At 39.3% G+C, this 15,385-nt stretch overlaps 1 protein-coding gene across 1 annotated transcript; it reads right to left on the bottom strand.

The window, feature by feature from the left end:
- Window positions 1-6,807: 6,807 nt before the first annotated feature.
- olfml3a (olfactomedin-like 3a) lies at window positions 6,808-14,366 on the bottom strand. The gene is made up of 3 exons (XM_080497320.1): window positions 14,163-14,366; window positions 11,256-11,565; window positions 6,808-7,985 (listed from the first exon to the last, which is right to left on the bottom strand). Exons 1-3 carry the CDS (start codon window positions 14,271-14,273, stop codon window positions 7,201-7,203), a joined length of 1,206 nt encoding a protein of 401 aa, XP_080353446.1. The 5' UTR covers window positions 14,274-14,366; the 3' UTR covers window positions 6,808-7,200.
- Window positions 14,367-15,385: the final 1,019 nt, after the last annotated feature.

Below are 15,385 nucleotides of genomic sequence, written 5' to 3'. Positions count from 1 at the left end.
ACTCGTTGCCATGGTGACAATAGTAAATATTATCTTTAACATAATCCAGGGTTACATGTATAAATAGTAAATGCTACCCGATTAGATTATTGAACTAGATGTGGATTGGAGGAAGGTGTGATCCGATCAGACGACACGTAAACGTACATGTCTGTTGCATCACGTCAACACAGGATGCTTCACGCAAAGCAAAACTGGTTGATCCAGGAGAAAACGCTGCTATTGAGCATAGTCATAGCTTCTCACGGATTTGACTAAATGAGTCAGAATTAAGAACTTTAGGCCTCCTGTCTCTCATCTAACAGAGCTAACAAATATGTCTCAATACTGGGACTTTAAACTGGAAAATGAGAAAACAGTTTAATTCAATGAACCTTTCAGTGGCAAGTCATTTTTACTTATAATCAATTTGAATATGACCTTCTGTGATTTTCTACCCCAGATTTCTTCTTCTTTAGTTGCTTATACATGACAAAGCCTCTATTAACAAAAATAGAGTAATTGCATAGGTTCTGCTTTGCTTCACTGCAGACTTTGACTCCTCCATCCTGTAACAGGATGTTTCTTTGCTGTAATAAAAAAAAAAAAAAATGCAGACAGCCTCAGTACATTTAGGCTACATTGAAAAAGCTGTGCATGTTTACTGGAAGCTTTCCTGCTGTGTATCAGAGTGTATTCAGTCGGGTACAGATCATTTATTTTCAAGATATAGTAAATAATTATTTTATAGCAGCTCAACAGAAGCAACGTTAATCTGATGTAGCTGCTGTCAGCCGGTCCAGACTTCCCTGGACGGGTAGACTTCAGGAACCAGACGTGACAATAAAAAATGAACACACTATCTATCACGTTTGTGAAAATGTCATTTAAGAATCAAGGCCAAACATGACGTCATGAGCAGATACAGTTGGGTCTGTTTTAGCCATTTCCTTCTCGGATCGCCAGAGTGAACAGTTCAGTGCCTGGGTGTGCGTTTGTGTTATTAAAAAAAAAAAAAAGAAAGAGAAAGCTGCTGGGTGGACAGGTTGGCGTCTACAGAGCAGTGGCATTTCTCTAATTGGCACTTGTTACAGCAAGAATGAGTCAGTGCATTAATGTTCATGCTTGACGTAACTCATCATAGCATCAACATGATTCTCACATACCGTACATGCTGTCGTTTTAATGGTGAATTTCCTCTGTAGCCTCTTACGCAATGATTTGTAATATCTTATTTAAGTGTGCAATTTGAATCAAGTGGTTGAATAATAATACTTATTATTTATGTAGTTTATGTTCATTCTTTTATGAAAATATGTGCTTTATGATGGTCATATATTCTAATGACAGTGTGGTGTGTGTGTGTGTGTTTTCATAGTTGATGAAACCTGTTGAATCGATTGCCTCTGTTTATGGACTATTTCACGACCTTCTGGCTTTGCCTCATATTGTAATGTTTCTTGATATGATCTTGTTTCCCTTCCAACTGTTCCAATAGCACTGAATTTCCAATTTTTTTATTGAGCATTTTGTATTTGTAAAAAAAAAAAAAAGAAGAAAAAGAAAAAAGAATAGAAACCTCTATTACTGCTTCCTTTTAGATTCTAGATCATTACCGAGACTCAAACTCGGAGTGACCCAATGTGTAATAAAGTAAACGGCTCACAGTATTTCCACCACAAATTGTCATTATTTTGTTTCAATGAGTCTGAAAAGAATCTGAAAAAAAAAGGCTTGTTGTCTTCTCTACCATGGAGCGTGGTGTGTTATCCTTTCTGTGACATGATTTCTTTTTTCTTTCCTTTGATTAAAGATTTATGCTAAATTGGCTCCAATTTTTCTGAAGGCACACCAGCCTGTGGCTTAACAAGCAGGGACGGCCACAAAGAAAGAAAACGAGATTTGGTTTAGAATAAAATGGTCAAACTGTAGTAGGAAACCTGACAAGCTCTAATAGCCTGAATGGTATTGTCTTGATATGTTGTGTTTTAGTGCACACAAGCACAGGAAAAGGAAGGGAATTAATAAATGTGAGCTCCAAGTCTAGTTTATTCCTTCAAAAAGTGTGATATTACATATGCTCTGTGATGAATTTAGCATAAATGAAGCTGTGAAGTGAATAAAAAGCCCCTGATGGTCATATTTTACATGAATGAACTTAATTTATTAACATATTTTATTTGTAGCCCACATTGTATTCAGGAATTTGTAAGAGCACTAATATACCAATAAGAATGATCCAATTAAAATATAAAATTGTTTTCATTTTTTATGTATAATATTAAAAAATGACAAATTATATGATAATATAAAATAAAACTCAATCATCACATTCAAAACTATAAAACTTAAATGTTTGGAGTCCTTTATGAAAAACTCTGAAGCCACTGAACAGAAGTGGCTCAGTTAGTGAGTGGAATTAGAGAAACAGTTAAGTTAGTCATAAAGCAGGAAATAACTTCACCACATACAATCAGAACAAAAAACCCCATCATGTAGTAGAATTAAAATGAAAAAATTACAAAGCTTCATCATAGCATGAATACACCTTGTGCACGAGACACTCCGCTTTGTACCGTTTACTCCCCATTGAAGACATTGACTCTCAGAGGAGTAACAGGCCTCCAGCGCTACAGAATGCCTTTAATGAGACCAAACTGATTCAAAAATGTTTCACAGTGTTCAGTCTTTGTAAACATTACTAAAAATCACAACAGGAGTCATATTTGTAATTTTACAGTCAAACTGAAGTACCCAAATCCAGCAAAAACGGTTGAATTGAATCAGAAAACATGGTGGATTTATTCAAACAAAGCAATATCATAAATACACCAGAGTAGAAATACACGGAAGAATACATTAAAGCTCATAGAAAACCACAAATACATACTGTAAGTCAGGTAGGTGCTATCAGGAGATTCAGAATTATTCAAATTTTAAACATAATTAATTGAATCCAGAGGTCACAAACTTTATTTATATAGCACCACATACAACAGTAATTTCTGTATGAAATAATGAATAAAATGAAATAATGTTAAAAAAAAAAAAGCTCTGACTTTACTTTTTTTTTTTTTACAGTAAACATGAAATATGCTGACAAACTTACTCAGAGTCTGAACTCTGAAAAGGAGGTTTTTTTTGTACTGTCTACATCAATCAGTCCTTCTTGTTGTGATCCTCAAGTTTGACATTCTGTGCGCAACAGTGTAGGTCCAGATCATTTATGAAACTGTCTTCCACTCGATTAATAGTTTCGGGGATGCTCCTCCTTGGGTGTTGGGCCTCAAACACAAATATGACTGACACATACTGCTGGGTTGGTTTTTTTTAATAAAATGACCTCCTGCCTTTTGTAGGTCATCTTGATTACAGGCACAGATGCTTCTTCAGTGGCCCGAGGACAAGAGTCAATCAATCAGACTTTAATAATACAGCATTTTCTATACCTGCATCCATGTGTAGAACTGTAAACTGTAAACGGTAAACACTTTGTAACGTTAATATCAATGGAAATTATTTTTTTTAACATGCTAAAAAAGAATTCATTGACATCATTAATACATGTATCATAAAGAAATAAAAATACCAACAAATAAGAATTAAGATCAAACGTTACCAAATCTGGTTGTTTGTCAGATTTAAGATTTACATTTTTTTTTTTTTAAAGTAAAGTGAGATAGATTTAATACCACCTTGTGATGAAAATAATCCAGTAAAAGGGAGGATTTATCAGCCAGTGGGAGAGTTGACCCCCTCCCATCCTCCCCAGCTAATTGTATCCTGAGCATAACATTTACTAATTACTACTGACCCACTAACACCAGCTGAGGCCAAAGTACTGGGATGATAATGATGGTATATTGAGGTAAAAAAAAAAAAAAAAAAAAAAAAAAAAAAAATTGCAATGGTAATTTGTCATCTCTGGCTGTATCCACAGTGTGATTTGTTGGATGAGATGAGTGGGAGTGGGGGTCGGGTGGGGGGGGGGGGGGGGTCTGCAAATCCCCACTTCTAATGATGTGATGATTGAAATGACCTCAACTGCAGAATTGATATGTTTTCTGTTGTTCATAGGTCTTAGTCCATTTGAAATGTAACTACAAAGGAATCAGGAAGTCTTTACATAAAACTGGGCATACTCATTACACTTTTACTTAAGAATTTATTTTCTGGTTTAAATGTTTACGTATTATATCTTGCGAACATGGCCAGGGTGGACTCGGCTTTGGCCCGTAGTTACCTGGGATTGGCTCCATTGCCACACAGTCCTGAACTGGATAAAGAAGTACAGAAGATACATGCATGAAGGCAGAGGCGTGTCAGTGGAGAAGTGTGAAATAACCAGATTCTGGATTCTTCAGTAGTAAATTGAGAAATATGTATTTATTACACTCAGCAGCAGTGTCAATGTTACAAATTAACAACTGGCCTCTGCAAACACAAGAGAACAATCCTCCCAAAAGTTTTTTTTTTTTTGCCTTTTTATCCCCATGCTCCTGATTGGCTGGTCAATCAGCTGGAGCTCTGATCAGCTCAATATCCCTTCCTCCACAAAAATAATCAAAACATACCAGCGACATCCAATAAGATCGTTTTTTTTCTTCTTTTTCAATTCAAAGTGAACCTGATTGGATTTCCTTTACATATCAAAAAGAATATTAAAAACATATATATGTATATACAAGGTAACAAACCACTCTTTATATAAACTTAAAATCAACATTGACGTGATGGTGAGAGGAATGTGCACTTTTCTCTCACATCAACATCAACATTGATCCAAAGAAAAAGTATATTAGCCAATTATCACTGCTGGAATTCCTTTATTTAGACAGTCTGCAGCAATGACAACATGTTGGGAATCTGGGAATGTCCCTCATGGGATCTTCTGCTTGATGAGAAGTGAAGACAAAGTTCATGATGTTTTTTTTGTATGATGCTTCCGTTTGTATTTAGCTCTGGAAAAAAATATTGTTGAAAAAAATAAAAACTGTTGATCATCATGATTACAAAAGCAAAGAAAAAAAACACTACAGCCCATGTATAGCCTTTACTTTATTCAGTTCTAGAAATGTGTTTTAACATATATCTTAATTTTAAGCTTCTTTACTTCTGCTTATTCTCATAAAACATATGCCAGTGTAAATGGAGATTGCCAATTCTCACATATGCAAGAGCTTTAAAATAGTCACGTAGAACATCAAGGTTCATTTGAGTTTGATGCCGCTTACTGAAATAGAAAACGGTTAATTGCAAAGTGTAGATGAAGCCTACATTCATACCTCTATGTTTGATGAGCAAGTGGTGAAAAGAAGCCTCAGTTTATGGTGCTTTTTGGACTTCTTGAAAAGGAAGTCACTGCCCGCACAGTGAATACAATGGGTACGTCTTATTGAAGCAGATGAAACACAAGCCCCGTTTTATCTCAAAGCAGAAACAGAACAAACTCAAATCATTAGGGACCATGAGCCTCTGAGCCAACTTAATTTATTACACCTTTACAAAGCCACTTCCTCGGGTCACTGTGTCCTCGGTGAGGGTACTTGTTTTGGCAGAAATACCAGAAAGTGGTGCGATAACATGCTGCAGCGTCGGGTCAGCTGGAACACACACACACACACACACACACACACACACACACACACACACACACACACACACACACACACACACACACACACACACACACACACACACACACACACACACACACACACACACACACACACACACACACACACACACACACACACACACACACACACACACACACAGTATTTTGAGTCAGTTGGAGAAGCATGTCAACATATCAAATACAGCATTAGCTTTGGTTATCGGTCCTGATCCTGATTCCTGAAGAACATATGGAGTAATTACGCCAGTGGACCACTGCAGTAATAGATAGCACTACAATTACAAGTACAAACAAAAACATGGTTACATTTCAAACAACTATATTCTATGTCATATACTCAGAAATATATGTATTTGGTCAGCACTCAGGGGAAGTAGCCAGGAGAGTTTGGTTTGATTCCCATTTCACCCAACAGCCCCTCTGTTTGGAGACTTTCTCACTCTCAACAACTTTCAACATTCATGTGCCTTTTGGTCATATTTCCCGATTGCTCACATGATAACCTGCCAAAATCAAACAAAATAGTTGGAACTGACTCCATCTGCACAGTGGTGAAGTGGTCAGCCTCACATTAAAATCCGAGGCAGAATCCCTGGGTGCATTATATCCTCGCACTGACATGATAAACTGGCAGCTCTCAGTTACAGACGGTGTGAGAATGATCGTCTCTCTTTCTGTTGTACCTTTCATCTTAACTCACCGTCAGGTGGGATTGGCTCCACTGAGGCCCGAAGTTGCGCAACGTAGGTGTAGAAGATTGATGGATGTCGGCTGAACATCAGACAGAACTGCATATCTTTGTATTGGTTTGATTCTGAACTTGGGGGCTTTTCTATGTGGAATTAACATGTTATCCTTGTGTGTGAATGGGTTTTCTCCAGGTACTCGAGGATATTAAGTGTTTCCAAGTTGATTGTAGGTTTGTGGGTGACTGTGTCATTGTCTGTCATTCTATGTTTGCCCTGTGAGGGACTGAGAACTTGTCCACAGTGCACCATGTTTTTGCTAAATTGGAATTCATCCCACTTCCTGTTATATTTAAGTTGACTAAATTAATGTGGAAGAAGAATGAATGAATGAATGGGGCAAGAACTATCTGATGGTTTTTATTCACAAGAATTGTTGATTTCAGCAACTTACAGAAAACAATCAAACAATAACAAACAATATTCTGTTGGGTTATCGAAGAAACATACTTTAAATAGAGAAACACCCAAGTTAAAAGTATTATGACAGCACGACACTAATCTGTTTTACGGCAGTCAAAAGTTGTGTGTGGAATTTGTTTTGCATGAATGCAACTCGTTTTGCCGGCTGCTGTGGAGAGACCAAAAAAATATCCAGCTCCGGGGCAAATAGAGTTGCCAAACGAAGAAAAAGTTGTGCCTTTTTGGGAGTGCGACACACACAGATCTGTACAGGTATCATTTTTAATGTTGGCTTAGTGTTCTAACATTAGAGGAGTACGACGTGGCCAACTGCTGCACACACTGGTTTAAATAATGAAGGTACATCTTGAAAAATGGAACTGCTTCTACTTTTTAATCGTTGCCTTTGGGAAATCTGACACTGCCCCTCTGCTGCTAAGCCAGAAGTTTCCTCTTCATGGTCAGTCTGTAAATGATTTGGTAGCCGTCATCCCACCCGTAGAGCTGCTTCTCCTCAGGGTTGTATTTCAGGCTGGCGTGGGCACCGTACCTCCTGGGGAAGTAGAGAAGTGGGGCCTCCTCGCTGATCACCATGTCGTTGACGTCAAACACACACTGGACCCGGGAGCGACTGGCCAGGCGAGTGTTGTAGACGACATAGACTGTTCCGCACACAACAAAAGCAGCCTCTGCATTCTCCCGTGGGCACCGGGTGTCCCAGATTTGCTCTATATCGAGTGTGGCAGCATCCATCTTTGCCAGACTGATGTTTGGTTCGCTGTCGCTGGGAGCATACAGGAGCCAGAGACCCTCATCATCAGCTGCAAGGTCCGCAACCGTCTCTGGGTTGAGGTCATAAACCGCAGCCTGGTTCTCCACAGGAAACATGGCTGTTTCTGTCTCCAAGCCAGTCAGCAGGTCATATTTGACCACCTGAACGTCGGCATCAGCCTCTTGTTTTACATAGTATAGATACCCGTTATAAACAGCACTGCCAGGCCCGCTCCATTCCGAGGGAAGCCTGATGCTTTTGCTGCTTTCCACACCAGGAGACCCAGAAAAGTCACGAACAGAGTTGAACTGGTAGATGGTATCCCCTGATGTGCCGTTGAAGACGTACACCTTGGACGATCTGGGGTCTCTGGTCCACATTCCCTTGGGACTGCCCACTCTCTTCAGGATCTTCACTGATCTGATGCCAGACATGATTTCCACACAGTCTAAAGGGAACGAAAATAGTATTTATATGCTAACAGAAAGAAAATATCCATTCTCACATGATACAATAGTTTAGCAGAATACACCAAATAAGAACTCTCATGCTATCTTTTCCAGAATGCTGAACTTAAATTATCATTTTATTTTTCGACTTCAAATGTAGCTAAAACAATTTTTTTTTTATTTTAGGATGATGCACAACGTACTAAACCTATTAACATTTGAGGGCATTGTCAACTATTGTCCATCAATAAGAAATATCTCTCTTGTCAACGTACAGACACTGGAGAATATGCTAAATTAATCAACTTTCAACATGGCAAATATTCACAAGTTCACACTTCTTTCAGCGTCCAGGTGTATAATCGCAAGTGGGAAAGATGCAACTTTGTTATCGGCATAATAAGGGGAAAAGCACGCACAGCTGAAACCGTCACTGGTGGGGAAAAACAACAAAAATGAACAGCACAGCCAAACACATACACATAAAGGAAAGAGACAGAAACACGGCAGGTGTGACAAAGACTAATATGTAAAGTTCTGGTTATAAAGGGAAATTAAATTATTCACAGAACTTTCACAGGATACCAGTGCACAAGATGAATCATTGAACAGGAGGGACGTGTGTATTTTTTCCCCATGTCTTGCTCAACAGGCTCAAGAACCAGCAGAAGCAGGGTTGAAAGATATAACCTAAAACTGTGCTTTTTGGTCAATATCAATAAAGCAAACTCTCCCACCACAACATTTAAGGCTAAGTTGATGTCATTAAATATTAAATGTTATATCCCATTAAGTAGATATAACCATGAAAATACATTTAATGTATGAAAATAAATTAAATTTAAAAAATGTAACGTTTGTACACTTTTTTAATTACTGCTGCAATGTCATTGATACGTTATTCAAAAATATATTTATATCAATATTTTTATTGTTTTATGTCCCAATTTATATCAATACTGGCACTATTGGACTGTATGCTATGGAGCAGGAATATATAAAAAGAATGAAATCCATGTGATTAAAACTTCCCTAATCTAGTTTGGAGAAAACAATAGAAGAAAATGTATAATTAGGTGCTAAATGCTGACAGAAAGCTGAATCCCAACACCCCATTACTTCATATCACCTGGAAAATTATGGACTCGTGACTGCAGTGTTTCACAAATGAGAGGTTGATTATAGTAATTGAATGAGATTTCCATCTCTTGTCACAATTAGTTCCATTTGTAAGTTTTCAGACAGCCGCCTTGGCTCTGGTGAAATGCGGCTCTGAGGAAAACACAGTTGCCTGCTGCCTGGCACTCCAAATTCAGAAAAGATTCAAACTATTCAGGAGGAAATAGGACACAGAGTCATAATGAGAGGGAGCATGAGTGCAACATGAAGATGCTTCTGTTAGAAAGGATGCATGGGATTAGTTTTCCTTTTTTTATGTCTTCTCCTCCTCCTTCCTCCCACACATGCACACACGAATGTGCCCAGGAGCTAAATTAGCATTGCGCACACAGACATGAATTGGGTCCCTACAATGCGGTGAAGTTCGTTCTGGGTCATTTCACGGACATTCACAATGGAGCACTTTGTTCAGGCAGAACATGAGCTTGGAGAGTTAAGTTGCTGACCTCAGGCCAGTTTCCTGTCCCTCCTCCATGAAGAAGCACAGATTACATATGAAAAACCAACAGAGGCCGGCTCTCTTTGTATTTGACAGACCAAACGACCCTGCGTTTGAATGGCACTTTAGTTTTGAGTAGGTTATGGTAACACGTGAAATCCTTTTGACTGTCTCATTCATTCATTAATCAGTTAATGAAATGCATTAACTGATTATATATTGATATATACATCAATATATATATTAAAAAAAACAACAACAACCTAACAATAGATAAAACTATTCTAAGACTGAAAACCGCCATTGAAAAGAGCTCACACAAAGAAACACCAAGCAGACAGCAAAGAAGAACTATGAAACTACACTCATAAATTAACAATCACAAATGTGAAATCGCTGTGTGTTAGATTGGAAGAAATATGATATTAGAAAGCTAGCATACATGGTGATGCGTTATTGTGGATCCATGTTTAAGCTGACCTCCTGATGGAAGATGCATAAATAACACACGTATGGAAATGTAGTAATGCGTATGGAACAATATACCTTTGTTGCTTTACTCTAGAATATGCAACCTCTGAAAACATTTGTTATTTATGATTGTGTCAAGGATCCTAATGTTATTGTTTTGAGAGGCACTTCCTCCCATGGCTCCCCATGAGTTTTATTGACTGACGATATGTCAAAAAGTAAAGGTTTGAGCCAAGACAAAGAAAACGTTTTTGTCTAAAGTTCAACCATTTTACTTTTTGCTTTGCTTCTCGCAGCTCATTCTTGTGTAAAAACCTCCCAAAGCACACAGAATCCTCATTTGAATAATCCTGTTCTGGCATAATGTCACTCATTAGCCATAGCTCGTTTCCATCTGCAGTCCCTGGGATTGCACTATATCTGGTACGAAGCATCTTTACGTGAGATTATGCTTTTTGTACATGGTCCCTGAAAAATAAAATTGAATATATAAATTCTTAGTAAATCAACTGAAAAATGTTGCGAAATGAAAGCACAATCTAGGCTGTTATTAAAATGTTAACCATTTATTGGATCGGACATGATTTACTGTCTCCAAAACCATAACTTCATCATGGTAGATGGTTAAGATTAGATGCTTATGTGCATCATCCAGTTAAATTATGCCTGTACCCAGTGAGGAATTAACACAAGTTGACAAGTTCTCCCATCACATCTTAGGTGATACAGAAACTTCCTGAGTAAGTGGCTCAGTGTTGCAAATGTATCTCGGCATTGTTTGCGGCAGCTCGCCTTGGGATCTGGAGATTATCGTGACAAATGCTGAGCTCAAACAACTCAGGGGGTGGGGTGGGTTGACGCGCTTCAGAAATAAATGAGTTGCATGAAGCCACATAGCTGCTGGAAAACACGAGTGCACACTGAGTCAAAGTGCGCCGTTAAATGACTTGTAACAGCGACGTGTTTGTTTCCCATTTTCCAGTGGCACGGCTGTTCCAAGACAGCAGCTCAGCAGAAAGGCGGGGAGTTGGTGGGATGTGTCACAGTAACTCTACGGATCATACGTACTATGGATCCTATAGCTTCTGACCGTGCTAAGCCTCAGCCATGAATGAAACTGAAAGATCAAAGTCAGCCGAAGCATTTGGCTCAAGTGTGCATGCACTTCCTTGTAGCTCACCAGAGACTGTGGAGGAAATCTCCTCCCACGCCTCTTCCTCAGCCTCCCCCCGACTCTCCTGCAGCCCCCAGGCCCCCTGCTCCACCACCTTGTCGGCCCTGTTCACGCAGGCCCGCGGGGAATTCTGGCCCTCGACATAGTCCATCTCCCGCTCCAAGCGGTCCACTTGCACCGCGGCTCCCTCCAGGTTCTTGGTCAGGGAGCTGTGGTGGTGCTTCAGCGTGTTCACGGCCTCAGCGGCCAGCTTTTTCAGGTCGTTCATCTCGGTGTGATGGCGGTGAGACTGTTCATGCCACAGCACCATGCGATCCTATGGAATCCAGAGAGAGATGTTACAAAGGACTGTGAAATGACTTTTACGCAAACTGCCTCACCAGGAAAGACATTTCATGGAGGGTTTCCACTGTGTCTCTGACAGTCAGCTACTGCAGCTTTCACAGTATTTTTATTTAACTCGATACGAGCTGCCATGTTAATTTGAATAACAGCATCCCAACATAATGTGTGTTGTCAGTTTTAATCAATCATATAGATGTGGGGCTGAAGGGCCCATCACATCCTCCTTGTTTTATTGTGGGATGACAATTATCATAAACATGAATCAAGACTGGAGTGTAAAAATGAGTCGTAAAGGGCATTTGTTGGAAATATGATGCAGATGCTTTTTCAGTGAGTTTTATAAATGTGATGGAGTTGTCATGTACAGGTTGTCCGAGCCAACAAAGTGTTTTTTTTATAATCTGATTTAGTTGAACACCTTTTTCATAGATTTGAAAATGCATGTATATATATATATATATTTGATAAGTTCAATAACCCTTCACCTGAACCCAACAAGAAATAAATATTAACCATAAATTTGTAAATGAGTCAGATTAACAAATTAAATGTAATTTTATCAAGCAATTAACATAAAATTGATTTTTAAACTAATTTTAAAAAGCCCTAAAGTGATGTGATATATATATATATATATATCACCATAAAAAATAGGTGTGTCAAGAAAAAGAATCCCATTTGGGAAAAAAAAGTGGAGCTGAAAATATTTTTTTCTTTCATTCATTCATGGTTAGTTTCCCAAAGTCTGAGGAAGTAACCAGAGGTGATGCATATTTTATTGAAACATCATTTATCTCACCTCACCCAAATTTCTAATAAATCTTTAAAAATAATTTGTATTCCTGTGTAATTTTGTTAGCGCTGCAGGAGTCTGCTGCAGAAGGGCTGAAGAGCCCCATGAGGCTCCAGAGCCATTGATTGCAGAACATATATAGGAAAACTTGTTTTGCATGCAGCTGAGCTCCAGATGTACTAAGATTGTACATAAAACAGGCTAAATTGCACACTGCACATGAAAATAGATTGCAGTTTTATTTTGCACGTCTTTTGCATGTGATTTACTGTGAAAAACAGCCCATGCACAAACGCTATTCAAATGGGGGGGGGGGGGGGGGGGGGTTCCACATATTTTAGATTCTGTTTACGAGAGAACAATCATCTGGAAACCGTATTGCTTCCGAGTTTGTTTGCAGTGTTGGTTGATGCAACATTTAAGAGAGTTTTTGAATATATTGGACTGCGGCTACAGGAAACCAACTGAATACGGGAGTCACATAATAAGGGAGAGTATTGCTCATAAAGTCAGTGTTAGACACATCACAGAAACTCTTTTAATGAGGTCTGCTAATAGATGTCATGGGGAGCCAGGTGCTTGCAATAATGAGTTGTTACATTTACAAGGCTTTTTGTAAACGAAGCAAGGAACTCTTGTGTTGGTTTATGCAGTATAATGCCCCACTAAGACAACGCAAACCTTTTTTTTTTTACTTCATTTCTCACCGATTTGCATCTTTGCCAAGTCAAACATCAGCATGTTGTCATCAGCATGGTTTGCCTGAAAGAGCTGTTGTAAGGCCACATTGATCATCTAATTTCCGACCCGAGCAAATATTACAAGATTAAATGTTCCCTCTTCAATCAAAGAAACAGTGGCGTGATTCGCAGCATAGCGACCGACAGGACGAGGATGACAGGTGAATTATACAGAGCGAGGTGTAATAACCGACAGCTTCTCTGCTTCACTTTCATTTTCCCTCTCAGCAAGGTTTCATTGAACTTTCATTTCTATTTGACCACAGGCTCCCTCAGCAAGCAGATGAATTGCCACGCTCATGTCAGTTGCAGGTGTTGCGGCAGCGTGTTGGTGCCGAGATTGGAGGGAAGCCACAGGGGGTCCAAGTGAGTGGGATTTAGCTGTAAATAGTCAATTCATTTCATGCTTGTAACAGTTTTAATAATGTCATTTTTGCATTCGCAGCCACAGCGGATGAAAACACAACATCTAAGCACAGTAAATGTCATCCAAAAAGAAAACATTACAGGAATTATTTAAAAGACTCCCTGGGGTAAGCAGATGTATAATCCTCTTGCATTTCATTCTGAAAAAGTCTCACTTTACACAAAGTTAGCCTCTAAACAGCCTGTGTTTTTCAAATCCACAAAAAAAAAGCAGTTTCATTTCCTTTCTTGAGGCCTTGTTGTTATAATGCACCTTCACACTACCTTTGCAGAACACATCCTTTCTCAATGCGTTTGGATGTTTGGTGCTGCTGCAGCAAAGGTTAAGCTTGTACTCATTACTGGTGTGTCACTGTCTTTTGAAAATTGTGATGTTGTTAACCAGAAGCCGTGTGAGAAGATCGGCATGCCTCAGCTGACATTTCCCCAGAGGCCCCTGCAAAGTTGATGAGCTGGGCAGAGATTGCATTAATTGTTTCACATTAGTTAAGACATTAAATTCAAATAAAAGGGAGGAGGAGATGGCAATCAAGTGGTATCAGTAATGCCCAGCAACTACCAAGAAATCTTTGCTGCTGTTAAAGTACAGTTAAAGGGTCTGCTTCTTACCTCGATAGCCAACAATCTGTTCTCCAAATAATCCATCAGCCCCTGGTAGTAATGCTGAGCTCCACTGAGAGTCCAAGCAGTGGACAGGAGAAGGACAAACAGCGGCTTCATTGTGAGCCGATCAATGAGGCAGTTGAGTTTCTTTGTCCGCCCGGACTTCAGAGGAATCCTCAGGTTTCCGTCTTTGATGTGTCCCTCAGCAGAACCGTCCTCAGCCTGCAAGCTAGTGCTGTGCTGTGGACGACTGTGCTGAAACCACACATGCAAGAAAAAAAAATGGTGAGAAGGACAGAGAGAGTTAAGAGGCCGCTCTGAGAGTTTCCAATTCTTCGACCGCTCTCACTTTGCTGGAATGTTTTCACAAACTCTCAGGGAGGAGCCTTGTGCCTCTAAACCGCTCTATCCTTAAAATGTGCTGCGCTCACTTGGTGCGCGCGTGTGTGCCTGTTGCACATGTTCTTAGAGGCATCGTCTCAGTTATGGCACAAACAGATCATCCCCAAACGCTCATTTGGAAGATACACATGTGCACAACACGCCGGGCTTTGACCTTGTTCAAATAAGCTTAAAATCATGTTGTGGAATAAAGAACTTCACAGCATCTATGAAAACATGAGCACATCATTACAAGAGAAATGTTTTTGTTCATAAAACTGCTCTACTTTACTACAGTGACTAGATCTTTCTTTAAAACAAAGTTACCAAAGTTACTAAATTTGAAGTCACCAAGATAATTGAAGAAATCTGTTCCGAGCCATTTTATAGTGTTGTGTCCCTGTGACTGATTCAGTTGAAGTTACTTGGAACAAAATGCTGCTGTGTGTCTTTTGTGTAAGAACCCAATTTAAGAACTGATTACAATGAGAGCAACCAGCAACAAAACAGCTGAAATGAAATGAGCTACTGAGAGGCTTGGGAAGGTGAGCTCCTGTTTATGCTGCTGATACATCATTGTTGAAAGAAAGTAAGATAATATTTATTCACACAATTACTTCCCTTCCTATTCAGAGTTAACCTTTACTTCCTATCTTAGAAGCCACAGTGCAAGGCTCATGCTCAGGGACCCACAGTGGTGGGATTGGAAGTCCACAAGTTTGAATCCCATGTCTGCTTCACTCAGTCCAGAAATATGCCCTCGTGACTCCTAACAAGACGCTTTCTCAGTGTCCAGAGTTGTATGTTGGGAACAGAAAACAGTGAGTGAGTGTTTTCCTGTGGATAGA

This window comes from Blennius ocellaris (genome assembly GCF_963422515.1).
Source record: "Blennius ocellaris genome assembly, chromosome: 5".
In the NCBI taxonomy this organism is placed as follows: Eukaryota; Metazoa; Chordata; class Actinopteri; order Blenniiformes; family Blenniidae; genus Blennius; species Blennius ocellaris.
This window is presented reverse-complemented; position numbering and strand designations above follow the sequence as displayed.